Below are 19,344 nucleotides of genomic sequence, written 5' to 3' on the forward strand. Positions count from 1 at the left end.
TCTACAGCGAACTGTGCAGTTCTGCTGACGATGTCGGTGCATTGTACCGGGTTGTACATCTGGTCACTGCATTGCTCATTGTGCAGATACCGCTACAAGAAAATCTTGATAAGGCACTATGGAAGAATACCAAGGGAAAAGAGACATCAGGAACGTGGAACGGCATGGAGAATCCATGCGTTGAATAGGGTTCTGCGGTAGCTCTATCGGCCGAACTCATTTGGCAACGAACAACGGGCATGGATGTCTTTTCTGGTTTTTTTTTTCATCAAATAGCAACTGCATCGATTCTGCTTGCAATTGGAATGGTTCCTGTATGACGATAGTATGCCTCATCCTCACCCGTAGATCCTGTTTACGTATTCCTGGCATCTCGTGAGGCGTAAGAGTGATGCATCTGTGGCGGCTACAAATGCCTATACACAACGTTGGGAAGCTCCTGCCGAACACTAGAGACCCCTGTCTCAACAAAGATTACACCCTGCAGCTGCCAACTCCTGCCCTCTGTGCCCATCGCACTCCTTGTTATGCACGAGCCCTCTGGTCTACTTGTTACCCCCCCTCCCCAAGCGATCATAAAGAGCGCATGCTATGCCATAAGGCAAGGTGCCGGTTGCCGATAACGTGCGACCACCTCGACGTTAAAACATATGATTGTCTCCATTCCCCACCAAGGCGTATACAGGCCAGTCCTCACATGTCCCGTATTGTCGGGTGATCAGTTCTAGGATAAGAGTAGTGTACTGTACCCCAAATCTTGCATGCATGCGAGGAAGACGACTCAACTACTCGGTGTCTGCATCTGATATCTGCCACGTTGCAACATGATGCGACTTGTTCGATGACGGTCGGTCTACAAGGAACCTGAAAGTATCAGCTCGAGCTAGACATCTTTGCGGAACCTATGCTGACAAGGTACAAGAAGTATCCTCTGTGCTCCAGATGCGGGATCAAGAGGATCAAAGCACACTGCGTGGTTGGGGTGAGGAAAAAAGGAATTGGAATTCAACATGGAACAAAGATGCCCTGCTGGCGCATCATGGGTTTGTTCCCGTACTTGTCGCAGGCTCACCACGACAGCTTCCATCTGTATCATGTAGACACAATACCATCAAACCTTGGAACGACATTCGGTAATTTACCAGATTCGTCTTTCGAGTTGACCGTACTATGGGCCATTGGAGCCTCAAGGAAGCCACACAACTCCGGAGCTTGGTCCAAAACGGATATGCGAATAGCTGCTTCTACATCACGAGCGCTGGGCGACTGGGCGTAGAATCCAGCTCGGTAAAGCCCGGAGACGAATTTCTTACGCTATACGGATGCAGCGTTCCCTGGATATTGCGACCAATGACCGAAGATGCAGATCGACGTTTGGGGATTTCCTATTTACTGAAAACTGATTACATTTTACAATCGATCTTGGGTATTCCCATCAATGGGTTTGGAATACGTTCGCGAAATCCTAGCAGCGAAGTGGCCGAAGACAGCATTTGGGAAAGCGTGAACAGGGCCTGGCAACAGACATCGTGACCACTAGGAATTCCTTGCGAGAATGCGATGTGTTCTCATCTACAAGGCCTGCAGCCAACTTTGTATTGATTGGAGCACAGGGCGGAGGTCACTACACGAGGGCCGAGTACAGCATCGGACCCTGAGTATTTCGCAGTCAGACTGTGCATTTATGCTTCCAAATATAGCACACTAAACCTGAGTACATCCTTCACGACGTATACTGACACTGAGTACACAGGAAAGATGCAAGCTTCAAGCCAAGCGATACGGAAGTGCTTATTTTCAATGCAGCAATCTATATGTTGCGTCTCAACCTTTGCAATGCTATCCTGGCTAACAGCGATCCTTCGTGGGTTGAAACTGCCAAGCTTTTTATATAAGAAGGTACGCATATCCTTTCGAATCACACCATCACCAACCACCGCAGTCTACTATATTACCTTTCCAAGATGCACTCCCTTGGCCTTCTCGCCCTCATCGCCACGGTCAACGCCCGGGCTCTTACTCTCACCCAAACGCCTGGCGCCAAACCACCTCCCACGGCATCCTTGCCGGATCATTCATTTACTGCAAGCCCGTCGACCGCAAATCCCCCGTTCCAGACACCTGGGGGGAAGCCCCCCGGAACGTATACTAAACCATTGACCGGCCATACGGTTACGTTGGGCTTGCCAACCGCCAATCCGCCTGTCCCGTCTCTTGTAACGATCTCAGTTCCAGTGCCGCCGGGAACTTCTACTTGGGTCACATTGCCCGGCTTGGGTACGGTTACGAGCGCGCCGACGGCCGTCCCACTCGTCGGACGGGCGCCTAAAGTTGACCAATGTAGGAGAAAAGGGAAGCGAGATTTTATTTGCGATGGAGAGGAGTAAGGGTGATTTTGAACATGCAGCGACAATGCCGAAAGCAAGATGATTGACATTGTCTCACATCATGAAGAGGAAGGGGCATTAGCTGGGATGGAGGAGATAATATCTTCTGTAGTACTGTCTTTATCGCATTGAGATGAAAGAGAAACGGTGATATCAAACAGATATACTCGACCGCATCTGCCGTATAAAATTTTTTCACAGCTACTGTGACGATAACGCTCAAACTTGCGTTCCCTGAAAGTGGTATATCTCTTGAAGCTTAGAATTTCGAGCTGCTGCCTCGTGGTGATAGATGCTTGCAACATACGGACATATCACTGACATAGATCTCCGCATTACCTTCGAGCACATCCCCAACGACTACGCTATCCTCAAAGTCCACAACCTCCTAGCAACGGCTCCGGCTGCGACACCCTGTGGGCCTCGGGCTACGAAGCCTACGACCGCCTCTCCCCTGTGTGGCAAAAGTTCGCCCCGTCCCTCACAGCCACGCACCACCAGCCCAGCTTCAACCGCGTGGCGAAGCAATTCGGCGCCCCCGAGAACACTGGGCTCGATTTCCGCCTCCCAACATGCCGAACGCGCCAAGCCTGTCACAGGGTTGAAGTCCCTTTTTGTCGCGGCGCACTAGCTTGAGGATGGTCGGATTGATGGAGCCACGGAGACGGAGAGCAATATTATCAAAGCGCATGCCTTGCAGTTAATTGGCGAGAACCACAATTTGCAGGTGCGAATCAAGCGGGGGAAAACGTTCTGGCGATTTGAGATGATAGGAGTGTATTTCATACTGCGAAGAATGATTACAGTGGGAAGGGGCAGGAGAATAGGGTGGTCAACCAATTTATGGTCCTTTCGAGGAGGGAGCAATAAGTCGGTCTGATCAGTAGACTTCGTACATAGCTTCGGTTGCTTAACTCAACGCAGAACTGACATCAGTTCGAAGCCACAAGAGAAATGTCGTAGTAGGGTGCATTTCTTTCGCCATCAACTGGCTGTGTATCAAGAGGTAAGATCGGGAATTATAACCGGTAGCCGCCATCGTCATACGTTACATACTCCAACACGTTCCAAATCGCAAACATACCGCCCTGGATATCATACAAACGCCTCAGCCGATTGCAACACAAGTTTAAGACTTCTCGTCTTTGGATGGCATCTCCTTTGCGACCTTCTCAGCCTCTTCATGGATCCGCTTTTCGGCTTCTTCCAGGGGTTGTATTACGGCCTTGGGCAGCACATCCTTAGCTGTCTGCCCTCCTGTTGCTGTTGCTTTCTCAAGCTCGAGCTTCTCTTCTATGAGCTCGTCTTTCGCCTTGATAGACTGCTCCACCTGCTCTACTGCGCGCTCGATCTCGACCTCCATGTCTGGCAGGTGGAATTGCTCGGCGATGAGCTTTCCGTTCCAGCGCTGCAGCACCATCACGTCTTCGGTTCCGCCGTTTGTTTGCGACTCCACGACTCGCGCTACCTCCTCTGCCTGCTCTCTCGACGGTCGTGGTGCGGCGCGCGAGACCTGGCGGGTAGGGTACATGAGGCCTGCGGTGTAGACTTCGTCGAGCTCTGAAGAGGGATTGGGCGTGGGTAGGTTGTGTTTTAGAAGGAACTCAAGGTGCTGAGAGCCGGTCAGGGCTTTCCAGTACGAGTAGGCGCGGTAGACGAGGTAGAAGAAGGGCAGATTAGGGATTCTGCTTTTGTTAGTATGGTAGATTTTAGAGAGGGTAGGATACCATACATAGGAATCAGCGCAAAGGGCGCGGTAAATGGCATCGCGACGATGCTCCATATCATTTTGCTCTTGTACATGGTCTGCTTTTCTTTTGCCAGCTTCTGGAGTATCTCGGGCACCCTCTCCTGCTGTAGAAACAGCCCTGGATATATGACCTGGTACTTCTCCCGCCCCTCAACTATCGCCAGCTTCCGCTTGGTGGTCAGGGCGGGTATCGTCTTGAGCCCCCATTCCTCGAAGGGAATCCGGTTGAGGGCCTGATTGCCGGCCTGGGTAACGCGTTTTTTCCAGTTCAACGGCGCTTTTGCGTCCTTTTCCCATGCTAGCCATGTCTCGCTCGCCTTGTTTGTGATCTTGTCGAGCACGCCGCGCTCGCTGGCGGCTTTCTCGTGCAGCTTCTCGCAGTAGATGAGCGAGCGCCGCGTGGATATGGGCAGGAGGAAGAGGCGCATAGCGGGCGGTCGGGCTGCGGTGCAAGATGATTTGGTAAGCGCACAATGGCGCAGATGCGAAGCTTTTTAGATGCGCTGTGCGTGAAACATGATGTCGATGCGAGTCGAGGGCAAGGGCAAATGCAAGCTAGCGGAGGCGTGAACATGGAATTGTTCGCGGCGCGAGGACGTCATGGTGCGCTGTGCAGGGACACCGATGGGTCCTGGATCTACAGCTAATCTCCCTGCGCGACGCGGACCGGCAGGACCTTGCCCTCACCACCACAGGGACAATTGCAGTCGGTCGCTCACGATAGCCACAGCCAGCTACAGCAATTCCGGGCACCTCCCGCCGAGCATGTCGTCGCACACCGAGTGCTACTTCGCGCCCACGTAATCGCCCGTTGCTCAGCTGCTCGCTCACGCCCGAGCGGCTTGGCTGGCGCCGTTGAGCGAGCCTCCACCGCGGAGCCTCCGCTCGCCTTCACGACACGGGCACCCAGGCGGACGGCCTTGGATTCTCTAGCGGAGCCACAGCGTGAAACATGACCAGCAACCCCATGGTCGAAGCCTACAATGGCACCTCGCCCTTCCTCCACCCCTCGCCGCCGTCCCAGGGGCTCACCACCACGAACAACAACCGCCTACAGCCCTCTGCGATTCCCCCGTCCCTCTCTAGCCCGAGCCTCCATCGCCCGCTCTCGGCCACGACCGCCTCATCCAGCCACGAGCGTTACCCCCACGACCAAGCGGATGGTGCCAACAACGTGCGTAAGTCGCACAGCCAGTCCGTCTCCTCGAACCCACACACGCTGGCGTCGTCGCGCTCCAAGGACACCCAGGCGGTCGACGACAAGCACCGTATAGCCCGCACCCTCCCACCCTGGGTCCAGTCCGTCGACGACGAAGACCACGTCGATGCTTCATCATTGCTGTTACCGCGCACGCCCACCTCGGCCCGCCCGGCTTCGCACAACTACATGCCAACCCCCAAGTCGCATGTCCCTGGCCGCAGGTTCGACCACGCCCGCGAACATGCGCCCGTCACCCCGACGGCGCCCCTCGCCGAGCAGGCTTCCAAGTGGCAGCAGTTCGCAAAGGCCTCCGACTACGACCGCGACCGGCCCTCGTCCTCGCGCGGCCAGATCGTGGACGACGACTGGATGAAGGAGAACATGCCCGATCTCGAGGAGCCTTGGCAGCCCATGGACCAGGAAGAGAAGGAGCCGCTCAAGGGATTCTTCCTGTTCAGCTCCGCAAAACGCGCGCGCTTCCGCAAAGTCCTCATGAACCACCCCATGGTGCCGCTTGCCGTGCGCCTGATAGTCCTTTCCTTCTCCGTTCTAGCGCTCGCCCTGGCTGGCTCTATCTTCCACCGGTCAGACAATCGCTCGTGCGAGAACAACTCGTCCACGTGGATGGCTATTATTGTCGACGTCGTGGCCATTGTCTACACCGTTTATATAACCTACGATGAATACACCTCAAAACCCCTGGGACTGCGGTCCCACTACGCCAAGATGCGCCTTGTTTTCCTCGACCTTGCTTTCATTGTGTTCGATTCTGCGAATTTGAGTCTGGCTTTCCAGGCGCTGAGGGACAGCCGATGGGCGTGCATGGATGGCACCGATCTGAACGACCCTTTGAGTGGCTCCTCCGGCTGTCCCTACATCAAGAGCATATGTACAAGGCAGAAGGCGCTGACGGCTACGCTGCTGATTGCGCTAATTGCCTGGCTGACTACTTTTGCAATCAGCACTATGAGGTACGAGCCCATTGCTTACCCCCTCGCGAGACGTGGACTAATTTTAATTCAGGCTCATCGAGCGCGTAGCGCGATAATATCTTCTGTACAAAGCAAAAATTTTCCTACGTCGTATTATTATCCCATACACCAGTTCGTTCTGTCCGGTTTTCCTTGAAGTGCCCGCATGCTGCATAGCAAAGGCGTTGTTGGCTGTCTCACACGAACTACGTGATCTGTTTTGTCCATCTGTTTCTGCACCAGTACCCGGCTGGCGTTGCCCATTCCCACTGCATATCCAGGGATGGTATCTTCTAGATAGAAAGTCGCCTAAAAGAATAGAGCTTAATGCCCCTCGAACAACATTGAATGAACGGCCGGATTCCTTGGAAGGCTGTCTTGTTGGAGCGCCAAAGGCCCTCTCCGGTGTTCTATAGTCACATCACCTTGTCAACCTTCGGTCCCGAAAACAAACCTCCTCCAATTCTTCCCCAACCTCTCTGCTCCCTCTTCTAGTCCCCACCCCTTGATCTTGCATATTCGCCTTACAATGTCTTCCAGCCGTCTATCCATCTCGTTTCCCGCAGTGTGCAAATCACTCTCTACCAGTACCATGTCATCCGGCACCGTGCTGATCATATCTACAAAAGACTGAGGCGTCTCCTCCCCCACTGCATCACCCAAGTTGATAGCCGTAGAAAAGGAAGCGAAGAAAGCCACCGGTATCGCCGGGTTTAGGTACTGCTTAAACGCGTCCGCAGACCCGGAGTACGAGTGCAAGCACACACGCGGCGGGTATGGTTTCGCCTTGCCATCCCCCGTCTGCGAGGAAGCAAGCTGAGCCTCGACAGAGGGATCGTCTTTCCCGCGTTTCTTCTTCTCGCGCTTGGACAGCACGGGGAGTTGATGGTCCTTCCACAGCTCCTTGATAGTGTCAAAGACGAGGCCGTGGGCTTGCACGCCGTGGACGCTGACAGCGCGGTTCATCTCCGACGCGAGCATCAGTTGCCGTTTGAAGATTTCTTTCTGGTGCGCGGGGGCGCAGCGGAAGGGGGTTAGACGGCGGCCTTCGCGGCCGCCGGGGGTGAGGTCGTTTTCTTCCCGTCCGGATTGGAAGGCTTCTGGGATGCGGAACGAGCGGTCTAAGCCGATCTCGCCTACGAGGGCGAGGGGGTATTTCTCGAGGTTGGAGCGGGTCTGGGAGAGGAAGGCGGAGAAGGGTCTCGGGTTGGGGAGGGATAGGTAGGTTTGACGGTCTTCTTCGCTGGGGTATTCTCTTTTTGGGGCCAGGACATTTTGATAATGTTTGATTTTATCCTCGTCTCGTAGGACCGTCTCTTCTCTTTCCCCTGTGCCGTTTTCACTACCAGAGGGGTGATCGAGGTACATCATGTGAGCGAACCACGGATGCCACCCGAAGCAGGGGACCATGCACTCTTCCCTCTTCCACTCTTCAGGTTTATTACTCTTGATGCCATACTGATCTGCGACTTGCGAGACGAGATCCTGGTCTTGTGCTCGTGTGCCCATGACAGTGAGGCAGCGGGCTTTCATGGAGGGAATGGAAGGGATGCTGGACATGATGTCGGTGGGATGGCAGTGCGCGTCGTAGACGCCAATGTGCCAAGGGAAGTCATTTTGGTGTGTAGACATGATTTTGGGTGTTGGTGCTATGTTTACGAGATGGGACAATGGCTTGGTAGGTTTGTGTTCAGCGGAGGGGTTCAGAGGCAATCTGGATAATCGAGAGGAACCAACAGTTCAAGAGGGGTAAGCGATTATTTGAAGATATGATTTATTTTCAATTTGTGCAATAAATCGAGTTCGCGAAATTCAGACGTCGTTGGCGATAGACTAAGTATGACGTTGTGGTGCGTCCTTTCTGCAGCTCTGCTGGCTAGTCCCAAATGGGCCGGTATGAGATGTTCTCACACGCGTTGCTGTCAGAATCCTCCGACACATCGTCCACTTTGCTAGACCTTCGACAACCTTCACGAGCAACAGCAACGTGGTGACCAGAAATAGCACCATTTCACTGCGACACCATATGTATTGACATACATCTTCGGGCAGGCTCCAGAGCTCGCACATCGCGTCTTCGGAGTGGCGAGGTGGGGTGTCTGAAGTCACGCTTTCTCCGGACTCTGGCCCATCCTATACCAACCGCGCGCGTGGGCGCATCCGAACTCCGCCATCTTGGTAATCCACTCGTTACCATCTCTCATAGATGAAAACACTTTACACCGCAATCGTCTCCGTCTGTCACTTTTTGCTCGACCATGACCTTACCAATGTGCCCTGGTTTCGACGGTCGTGCATCCGAAGTCCGCGGTGCCCTCGAATGCGAGGGATCGTACGTCGATAGATCATTGGCCTTACTAGCTATACAGCGACTAACAGAGACACCATAGCGTGCATGCACACCACTATCTTGGATCTGGACGAGTCCGACGAGGACGCAGGAAGTCAATGACATCTTGGGTGTTGCGACCGTTGCCCTGCCCAGACTCCGTATCGTAGCCTTTTATATTACATATGATTCCTGATCTTTCAATATCTATACTCGAAACTCTTCACTGCTCTCTTGCTACATCCACGTCTTCTTATCGTTCTCTCATCTCACTCCTCTGTTCATTCTTGGTCTCTTTCCCAGCCCCACCACTCGTCTCCGCCCAAATATCCGTCTCACCTTCTCCCACCTCGCACAATCAATGGTCAACCGCCTCCTCAACAAAATCGCCATCGTAACCGGCTCGGCATCGGGCATCGGCCGCGCAATCGCTCTCCTCTTCGCTGCCGAAGGCGCCACAGTAATCGTCACTGACCTTCAAGAATCATCCCTCCTCTCTGCTGCTGAAGGCACCGACGGGCACCTCACCACTGTCCAAGAGATCGAGAAAGGTGGCGGCCGCGCCGTCTTCGTGAAAGCCAACATCGCCGTCGCCGCGGATGTCGAGGCCCTCGTGCAGGAAGCCGTCACTCTGTTCGGTAGACTCGACATCTTCGTAAACAATGCGGGCACGGGCGAAGATAGGAAGAAGATCTGGGAGTATAGAGAAGAGCAGTGGGACAAGATTTTAAATATCAACCTGAAGGGAGTCTTTCTGGGGACGAAGTATGCGAGCAGGCAGATGGTGGAGCAGACGGCGGGCCCGTCGGGGGATAAAGGGTGGATCGTCAACATTGCAAGTATCTGGGGGCTTTCTGGACAGACAAACTACAGTAAGTATTGTCCAATAGATAGGATATTACCAAAGGAAGATTGTGCTGATGCGGGATAGCTGGCTACACGGCTGCGAAACACGGCGTCATCGGCTTGACGAAGACGGCGGCGCTGGATTGCGCGCCGCACCGCATCCATGTCAATGCTCTGTGCCCTGGCTGTAAGCTTCCCGAGATCCCAAACCTTCGTATATGAGAACTAATATTTCAGTCACCAATTCGGCAATGACGCATCATGTGTTTTCCGATGATACGCTAAAGGCGCACTTGCTTCAAAGACATCCGTTCCGAGGATTGGGGGAAGGCAAGGTACGTATTTGGCAGATATACCTCTTTCTCAATGTCAGGACTGATGCAACGCAGGATATTGCTAGAGCAGCGTTATTCTTGGCTAGTGAGGATGCTTCATGGGTTACTGGAGTTGGCATACCCGTTGATGGTGGATACAGTAGTATGTGAGAAAGTATTTGAACGATTGCGGATTTTCTTTCCATCAATGCCATCAATTACCACTTTACGCCATCACCTCACAGCGACCCCTCGTACAAAGAATCCCAACCCTCATTCCTATGTTATCTTGAAATCCGGCACACTCTCTCCACCAAACCAGAACTCGCTGTTCCTCTTCCCCGCCGTAGAACCTGGTGCCTCTCTTTTCACTGGCCCTTCCCAATACTTGTTCGCATGCACCACATCAGCTCCGACTCAGTGCCAATGTTTAATCTCCAGCCCTTCTCCCTTCATCACTGCGGCTTTGAACTTCTCTGGGCACCCGCGACACTTCCATGCTATTCCCACATCTACAATCTTCCTACGAGTCGGGGGCTTTCTCTTTGCGAGGATACCGATAACGAAGCCCCGAGCCATCGAATAGTCCGAAAGAACGCCCGGTATTATCGACTACAGCTGTAGAGACGCTGTATATGAACAGATTTGAAAATCATTTGAAAGCGCATGTACCCAATCGCAGCTCCTCTACTTCGGACACGAACCCTCTGAAGTACCACGAACAAGTATAGTCAATGGAAAAGACGACAGGACCAAGCTGCGAGCGGCGAAAGACTATGACCAGGAAGGTAGCAGAGTTCTGATCCAGGAAGCAGGACATCACCTCGTTCCAAATGCTTTTTAGGCGACCCAAAGCAACAAGACATCAAATGCATGTTCGCGAATTTGTACTTGATCGCAATGTAGGCAGAGTAGTGTGAGAAGAGATTTGTGAAGTAAGATTAGGTTTATATACACGTATTCGTGTTGATGGATGTTCTGACAGAGCTTTCCGCTATCTCAAACTCTATGTGGCGCCGTTGGATGGCGGTGCTGATTCTCATCATCACCTGTGAGGGAACATCGAACATGTATTTGAGTACCACGATGAAGGCCATGCCATACCGAAAATGCTCGGTGAAGCCACACCGCGCATGTTGTTCCAAGTCCACACTCTTTTTGGACGGTTCACACCGAGTACTGCGCCATATAGCTCACGACCAGGATTTTGTTTATAGGAGGGGTAATATAGTGCGTGGAGAACACTTTCCGAGAGAAAGTTCCGCGCTTTCGTACGCAAAAGGCTGACTGATGTCACTCCGGTTTATCCGACAGAAGTAAGTCTCAGGAACCAGTGCATGACTACTCAAGTGATGATGGCGGTGCACATCACCACCAGATAAGCTACTGATTCAGGCACACGGAAGACAGAGCGCATGAGAAGTCGAATCGCGAATTTTGGTCTCAACCCCAGACATGGCCTCTGTTTCCGCAACTTTTGACACCCGGAAGCAGCAGCACATTGAGTTGAACAAGTTCGATTTCTGTTGTAATCCCGAAAAGGTATTGTGTAGGGAGAGGATATCGGAAACCTAATGGCTCATTTTATACTCAATTCGAAGCTGGTGTCGGTTCGGATGACTTTTACAGCTTAAAAATAACATGTATGCAACCTTCTATGTCCCACTTTTACCTCGAAGATTGGCACTAGCATCGTGCATTACCGATGCCCGACCGCATGGCGACGATATTTCATGCTATTTCACCAAATTCGACCCGAGCAAACTCATCCATTGAACACATGTCTGGCGGATGTCAACCACGGAGGACCGCACATGGACCACGGGATTACCAGTTTTTGGACAAGCCGCCGGCAAAACGCCATACGGTTGTTGTCGTTATGTTTTGAGCCGTTGCAGTTGTCGCAAAGCTGTGTAAAAAACAAGAAACCCGCCTCGACTGGCAATTTTATACATCTTTCACTAGGCTTATGTAGCATCAGACACAGTTACACTGGAGCTGTGGTAATACTGACGTCGAGCGCTACAACATCGGGTGCACCTCTCCGGGTTTTGGATGCTCCATAGCCAGGTGCTTCCCGGATTTTGAGCTTAAAGCTCAGATGATGGCGATTACATCGTTCTTTGGACAGATCAACGCACGCAGCAGCACATGCAAAGAGTGAACACTCCTTTTGGATCGCCAGACGTCCCAGAACCAAGCCATACGGTTGTTGCTTTTCAATTTTAGTAAACAGCCACAGCTGTGGAGTGAGAGTGTGAAGACCTATTGCTCTTGATTTGCGGTTTTATATCTGCCTCTGTGCTCATTTTAGGCCGAATACTACCCATTTGAAACGATTTGGGGTGCATCATCATTCTGGAATTTTACTTTTGAGTAAAGTTCTGTAAGCGTAGCCTTTACGACTTCCAGTCCGCGAGACGACATGGTCCCTGTGTCACATCTTTTCAACACCACAAAGTCCCACCGCCCGTAATGCAGTACGGAATTCGCGTTTGGCGCCAGGAGAACAGACACAAGACATGATAAAGAATTTGTCTGCTTTTAATCCACTACACCCGTAGTGGCCATTGAGTGTGAGGTAGAAGTTCTCTCGCTCAGATGTTGGACTTATATACCCCGAAACAGCCCAAGTCACGCCAGAAACTTTCGACATGATAGTTCGAGCGGCAGCCCAAGCGACATCAAGCTATACTTCGGGCCGCAGCATCACCGACGCCAAATCCATGCACGGGGAAGAACTTCGGAAGGTCGGTTTAAGGATGAAGTGTTCCAAGACAGAAAATATGGCTGGACAGTGAGTCATGCAGTTCCCTTCGAGGGATTATTGACCACAAAACACCCCCGAACCATAGAAGCCTGCCAGCCTAATTTAAGACACCCCAGAGAAGGCAGCCATTTCTCTCATTTGGTACGCGTTTGGAACACCGAGCGGAGCACCACACCATGGCAGGTACGTGTTATTACTTGATGGTTTGCTGATCACCAACTCATGAAAGCGTTGTCGAAATGTTTTGAACATTGCTGTAGCAACAAGCCATGATAATCGGTGGTGCAAGATTTTTCGAACAGCGCAAAGCACCAGGCCATGGAGCTGGGCGATCGTGATTTTCAAACAGACCAAAGCATCCAGCTACTGACGTGGAATGAAGCAGGTCAAGCAACCGGCCAAGTCATCATCATTTGTTGCACGGTTTTAGAAGTGTCGAACCAGCACAACATAGGATCTAAGGTCTTCCATTTCGAGACACCGAATGAAGAACCAAGGCATGAAAGCCTTCGGATGCAACTTGAGTGAGACCACACAGCTCCAAGCAGAACGCGAAACCATCGAGTCTGAGGAGGATTTATGCAGCGCCAGAGCGCCAGGCCATCAAAACGTGTTCCTTGTCATTTGAGCGGAATCGAGGAGATGCTAGGCCATTTCCTGCACTGAGATTTCTTTTTAACAGACCGAAGCACCAGGCCATGAAACTCTATTACATGCACTTATTCGAGCGATACTGAGCAGGGCTCTAGGTCATAACCATGACGGCCTTAGAGTTTTTAGACAGACCAAAACACGAAGCCATGGATGGGGTTATTTCTGATTTGAGAGACGCAGAGTAACAAGCCATTTATTCGATAGTGGGAATGTTGGCAGAGCAGAAGCACCCAGCCATCACAGGGTCTTATATGTTTTCAGACACCGAGCAGAGACCCAAGGCATAATGGTACATCTTCCGTTTTTGAAAAGCACTCAAGCACCGGACCATGTCTCGCAAACAGTTTCATCTTTGACCAGGCAGAAGCACCGAGCCCATTCTGTGAATTTTGTAGCCTTTTAGACAAGCCACAGGATCAAACCATGATCTTTCGAGTTATGTGTTTTGATGGCTGGCTTCAGAGACTGAGGGCGTGAAGTTTGGTTCCGCCAAATTTGGAAAGGTGGAAGCACCGAGCCATGGGTTTCCCTATCTAGGGTTTGAGAGATGCCGGGAAGAGCACGAAACCACATTTATTCCACTTGAACATCTTTTAGACTGGCCAAAGGAGTAAAGCATGAACTCGTGTTCTCCTGCCTTTTTAAAAGCTACAAAGTACAAAAGCCATGCGATATCCTTCTGGTAATTTCGAACAGCGCGAGCGCACCAAGTCATGGAACATCTTCATAGTCGATTTTTGAGTTCCGAGGAGACCATCTAGCTAGTGTCGTACCATTTTGCGAATTGATCTTGCTCTTTGACATTGCCCAGCCACCGACCCATCGCGCGATTGCCTCGTGCTTTCAAACACCGAGCAAAGCACCAAGCCATCGAATTTGCATCTCTGACTTTAATACAAGCCGACGCACCAAACCATCGCCATTTCCCAGGTTGCTTTTGGACAGACCGAAGCACCAGGCCATAGAATGCCAGTTTTGCCCTTTTGGTCAGGCCGAAGTTCCAAAGCTATCATAGATCGTACTGCTGACTTTTCGACAGCCCGACGCACCAAGCCATGCGAGTTTTGGCTTCTTCTTTTGACAGACAGGAAGACCAGGCCCATGTTGTAGGGTATGGAGTGTTTTTACAGCGCCAGAGCACCAAGCCATGCCTTTGAAATCTCCGCTTTTTGGGACAGACAGAAGCACCACGCCGTTTTTGTGATTTGTTCGAGTTTTAGAGACAGCGCACAAGCATCCACCCATGGGCCCCATAGCTCGAATTCTTTTAGTGAATCCACAGCAGACTTGTGTAGTGAGGAAAGAAACACGATTGCGAGAAAAACTTCGACCTTATATAGACAGCAATGCGCCCAGGCAGGTTCAGATGAGGGAGAGACATCGAAGCATTGCCGGGGACGGCGTACAGTGGTGACGCACCGCATCACCATTCAGCACGCGGCTGTATATTAACAGTACGTACCTTGCTTGCTCATGGCTCGCACGTGATGAACGCACAAAATCTATAGACATAGCGTTTCGAGTATCAATACCAAGTATATGTGATAGATTGTTTTGCCTATATGCCCCATATCCTTTCCACCATATATACACAACATACACTATTACCAGTCTCCCTGAGACGGAACGCCCCTCCCTCGTACGGTCGTAACGCATAGCGTAGATTGCAAAAAAGACAAGCAAAGGTAACAGGGTATCATTACGAAATAACGCGAGAAGGCGAGAGTATGTGTGAAGCGAGTGCGATTTTGTACTTGGCAATGCGGTGCGGGCTAGGCGTGTTCTCAGACATGACGCCATTCGTTTGGGCTTTGCGTGAAGCAGGTGATGGTGTAATGGGCTCGATGGGGACACCATTAGCGGTAACGTCTTCAACGTCGTCGCCATTCGTCCATTCCCTGGCTTGAGGCGAAGGCGTGTCGTTCATAGACGCAACGAGGTCGTCTGAGGACCTTTTGGTCTGAGTGAATAAGGAATGCTGCTCGACAGTGCTATTCGCGATGCCCAGGCCTTCCATCTTGGCAGCCGCGGCTTCTTCCAGTCGCTCTTCGTTGTGCGGCTGCGTTGACACGGTAGATGGAACGCTGAAGTCGTCTTTGGTAACAGCCTTGCCTCCTTCTAAAGCTCCGTTGACTGCGGTGGTTGCTGCTTTCAGGGTCATCGTTGGTGGGTGCGGTATCCGTCCAAGCATGTTCAACCGAGTACCCGCCCTTGCCCATTGCCAGATACCTCTAGGGGGTGATATGTGTTCAGGCTTCGCAATCTCATCTTTACCGTTCTCGCTAGACGTAATGCTAGCCTGATGCTGGTGAGACCCGCCGTCTGAGCTTGGGGGGCGGTCGGCGGGGACTGGGTGTGACTGACTCTCCTCTGTAAGCGGAGGGCTGGGAAGGAGTCTCTCTGGGGGTGTGACTCTCCGCAACTTGTCCCTCTCCGCGTTCGGGCTCGGTGGACCCGCCGTTGCGTGTTCCGTTGACGTTTCTACTGTCGAAGAAGCCGGGCTTGTGAGGCGTCGGCGTAGAGGGCCGGCGCTGGTTGTCTCGCTCTGGCGGCGAGCGTGGTGGGGAGGCGGGGCCTGTAGAATCGGCGGGGACGAGGCCGGTGGGGTGGGAGGAGAGTCTGGACGGACTTTGTCGAAGGAGCGGAGCTGACGGATTTGGGGTCGCGGCGGCGGGTTGTGGTCTTTAGTGCTGGCGTCAATGCGTGTTACTATGAATCTTCGAGCACGAACCGATGGAGTAGGGTGGCTCCTCTTCGTCGCGAAGGACGGCTTGAGCATGCGACGATGCAGGTGCTGCGTTGGGTACTATTTACCTTGCTTGCCCTTGCCCTTGCCTTTGACGTGGCAGTTGGGGCCGTCGTCATGGTCGTGATATTCGCACTCATTGCCGGTATCGGTCGGGTCATCGAACAGCATGCCTCCGGTGCCGAACTTCATCGCCTTGACGAGATCGACGGCGAAGTCGGGATTGTTCTCGAAGCACTGGCGATACGTCTCTACGTCCCTGTCGCTGTCTGGATCCATGATCTGTCGCGCAGCGATGCGTGTCATCAGACGCCTGAATGGCGAGCCTTCCGGGCTCTTGCGATATATTTCATCAATCTCCTCGGCGTCGGGGACCAGCTCGGCTTGGTTGAGGCCTTTGCGATATTGGTCCATGGCCACGTTCTTCAACTGCGGCATATCGAAGCGGTTGCAGAGGAGATAGAGCTTGTGACAGCTGACGGCGTAGTCGTACTTCTGGTTCGCGTCTGCCATGTCGGAGACGTCGTCGAGCTTGCCCTGGTATAGCCATTTTACCAGCAGCTCGAAGCCCGCCGGGTCGTGGTCCGGCAGGTCGAGGGTGTCCTGCCTATTCTTGCCATGACCTTGCAGTTCCGACTCGAGCAGCTCGGAGTGGTGGCAGAGGAGGTTGCGGTGCAGCGCCCAGTGGCGCCTGGCCTCGCCAACGTATATGTCGATCATGCGGCCGGAGAGGAGTCTATCGCGCTGTAGCTTAGCTTTGGCTCGCACATGGAGACGGTGGGAATTGAGACGGTGTGTCAGGCCCGGGCGGACAGGAAGGCATCGCGCGACAGCCTGGGACACTTGAAGACGCGCCTCATCGGGCGCATTGGCATCGTCCGATGCGCACGACTCGGCATCCGATGAAGAATCCGATGCGCCACCGCAGCCATCAATGGTAAAGTCTAAAGAAGGTTGATGGACGTACTCTGCATAAGTGGCAGCGGGCACGTCGCCAACAGTGCCCGAAGCCATGCGGGTGCGTCGTGCCTGATGCGCGTATGCGAAATCACGAAAGTAGACGATGCGCTCCTGCCATCCCATGCGGCGCGAGGATGGCGATCATAGGGAGCAGCAAAATGGAATGGGAAATGGAGATGGCGCACGCAGAGGTCGCGATGGGTGACACGGCTGATGCGCACAGCAGGAAGCGGGGGCTGGGGAAGCAGGGAACAGGGGTCCTCCAAGTGTCGTCATCGTCGCATTCGTCGCCTACCACATTCCTCAGCCATCATCCCTCTGCGAACAACTTGTACGGGACGTGGCCACCATGTATTCTTTATGCGACAAACCTTTACGCTTGCAGTCAGGTAGGCCCACGAGCCACGTTCCCCGTCACAAACGCCTGACCCTTCGGCCGGCCATCGAGCCCGCTTGACGGCACGTGATGATTGCCAGCACGAGGAGATACTGGACGCTAAACTGCACGATCAAGGTGATTGGCGAGAATCATGGCGTGCATGGGATCTACGGTTATCAAGGTACGAGCGTCAAGAATCGTTGAAACATATCGTCGAGTCTCAAGGAGGAAAGATCTACAACCATTTCCATAGTGTATTTGACTACCATGAGATACTGTTGCTGCCCAATCGGTGCGCTTGCCTGTCAGAACTGACTGTCCTTCCCTTTTTCCCGCTTGTTGGCGTGCCCCATTTCGACTCTTCGCGGAGAGTCACTGTATGACGAGCATCTGCGCAGTGTCCTGCCGGAAGAGCGCGCGAGTCTAATATCACTGGCAAAGTTTGTTTTAATACGAACTTGGAAATTCTCCAGACTCCCGCAACACGAACGGGGAACCTCTGCCATTGTGTCGACTGACTCATTGAAGGTCCAGATCAGCGTTAACTGGCGGGTGTTACCCAAGCACGCCGCCTCATGCAGGTCCGTAGGCCTCAAGGACATGTCTTGGCCGACTATTCCTCGACTTTCTATGCATCAGGGGATGCACCCTGCTTTTGTGTTAAGGGGCCCGTCCGTACACATCTCATCGGCGCTCTTCTGTATCTATAATTATCTTGCTTTTGATCTTGAGGCGATCCTGCAGGACTCATGGATGTCGCCAAAATGAGCAAATTGCCAACAGCAGAGGAGATGGGCATGTGGCCTATTCCGAACTATGTAAACCCGACAACGAGACAGCCGCTGGTATTAGGTGTCGAAATACCCCTCCTGATACTAGTGGTGGGAATCACTGCTATGCGTTTGTATAGGTACAGTTCGCAACCTTCATGCTCACTCAGACTAACAGATTGCAGTAAGTTGGCCCCGTGATCACCTTTCAAGACTACGGGCACAGCCACGACCTTCTATTCTTTCGAGCGTACATGGAGCTACATTGACTATAACCTTTGCATAATCCGTGTGATGGCCCACTGACTTTCAACAGCTAGAGTCGCCATTGTGAAGGCTATGGGAGCGGTAGGCATGTTTACGAAACCTATGTCCTAGGACTAATTTCAAGGCAGGACGACTAAATCATGGTCGCTGCAACGCTCTGCTTCTGTACGAATTGTTTGGCCATGCTCGTCTCGACGGAGCCACAGTTTGCTGCTGGCTACCATCTCCTGGACAATATCAGCACTGGGGGTGAGGACTGGATCATAAGTGATTCGAAGGCGGAGAACGTTGGGCCGAAGTCGCCTGTTTGAAAGCTCGGTTGGCGGAGGACAACATTCGACGCGAGCGTAATCGTGCCAGTCCCCCTATGGCACACGGCTACAAATGAAGAGATAGATATGAAGCGTACACAGGAAGTGCTTGGTACGCACGATTTCAGCATTGAAGATACCGAAGATATTCTGGTTATACTGGTACGAACAATATCTGGGTGGTTGTTGGCTACGGCTCGGTTTGGCTCTTGTGCGGTGTTCTGTGCTTTGAAAAATACCTTCGGCATTGCTTATACGGTATGTCATACCTGTATCTTCTCACGCCATTGTCTTCTTTTCTCGGCATCCTTCTGTGACTTGCAGTCACTCCTTCCTTCCCACTGGGTGAAGAGATGCGCTAGGCCTCTTGTGGAATTGTGCTTCCCAATTCCGTCTGCTAGCGTAGCTCTCCCACTGTAACTTCTCCTTCACTGGCCCAGCGCTGTTCTTCTTCCAATAACCGCAGCTGCATCTTTTTGGGGAGCATCGAGAGATCCGATATGTTGACCTCGAAAGGCGTCAACCAGAGCGCCCTCAATCGTGCAGCGCAGCAACTTTCTCTTACCTCTCACCCGTTTGTGGGCGGCTTCTCATCTTCACTCACGTGTGGAACCATGGCTGCCTGCAGTCCCATACAGCTGCCTTATGGATTGAGTCGGGACCGCCAACATATGCAAACACAAGGTAAA

At 52.6% G+C, this 19,344-nt stretch overlaps 6 protein-coding genes across 6 annotated transcripts; 2 read left to right on the plus strand and 4 right to left on the minus strand.

Moving 5' to 3' along the window:
• Positions 1-3,516: 3,516 nt before the first annotated feature.
• N0V89_005313 (uncharacterized protein) lies at positions 3,517-4,565 on the minus strand (the record flags this gene model as incomplete). The annotated part of the gene is made up of 2 exons (XM_056214090.1): positions 3,517-4,072; positions 4,120-4,565. The coding sequence occupies 2 exons, from the start codon at positions 4,563-4,565 to the stop codon at positions 3,517-3,519; spliced, it is 1,002 nt and encodes a 333-aa protein (XP_056071357.1).
• Positions 4,566-5,089: 524 nt separating this feature from the next.
• On the plus strand, positions 5,090-6,386 carry N0V89_005314 (uncharacterized protein; the record flags this gene model as incomplete). Its single annotated transcript, XM_056214091.1, has 2 exons — positions 5,090-6,309; positions 6,362-6,386. 2 exons carry the CDS (start codon positions 5,090-5,092, stop codon positions 6,384-6,386), a joined length of 1,245 nt encoding a protein of 414 aa, XP_056071358.1.
• Positions 6,387-6,738: 352 nt separating this feature from the next.
• On the minus strand, positions 6,739-7,941 carry scn1 (Cut9-interacting protein scn1; the record flags this gene model as incomplete). Its single annotated transcript, XM_056214092.1, has 1 exon — positions 6,739-7,941. The coding sequence occupies one exon, from the start codon at positions 7,939-7,941 to the stop codon at positions 6,739-6,741; it is 1,203 nt and encodes a 400-aa protein (XP_056071359.1).
• Positions 7,942-8,999: 1,058 nt separating this feature from the next.
• N0V89_005316 (uncharacterized protein) lies at positions 9,000-10,642 on the plus strand (the record flags this gene model as incomplete). Its single annotated transcript, XM_056214093.1, has 5 exons — positions 9,000-9,510; positions 9,570-9,671; positions 9,722-9,819; positions 9,874-9,961; positions 10,530-10,642. The coding sequence occupies 5 exons, from the start codon at positions 9,000-9,002 to the stop codon at positions 10,640-10,642; spliced, it is 912 nt and encodes a 303-aa protein (XP_056071360.1).
• A 4,279-nt stretch (positions 10,643-14,921) lies between these two features.
• Positions 14,922-16,001, minus strand: N0V89_005317 (uncharacterized protein; the record flags this gene model as incomplete). Its single annotated transcript, XM_056214094.1, has 1 exon — positions 14,922-16,001. One exon carries the CDS (start codon positions 15,999-16,001, stop codon positions 14,922-14,924), a length of 1,080 nt encoding a protein of 359 aa, XP_056071361.1.
• A 27-nt stretch (positions 16,002-16,028) lies between these two features.
• Positions 16,029-17,051, minus strand: N0V89_005318 (uncharacterized protein; the record flags this gene model as incomplete). The annotated part of the gene is made up of 1 exon (XM_056214095.1): positions 16,029-17,051. The coding sequence occupies one exon, from the start codon at positions 17,049-17,051 to the stop codon at positions 16,029-16,031; it is 1,023 nt and encodes a 340-aa protein (XP_056071362.1).
• Positions 17,052-19,344: the final 2,293 nt, after the last annotated feature.

Source organism: Didymosphaeria variabile (assembly GCF_027946475.1).
Source record: "Didymosphaeria variabile strain IMI 356815 chromosome Unknown scaffold_4, whole genome shotgun sequence".
Taxonomy (NCBI): Eukaryota; Fungi; Ascomycota; class Dothideomycetes; order Pleosporales; family Didymosphaeriaceae; genus Didymosphaeria; species Didymosphaeria variabile.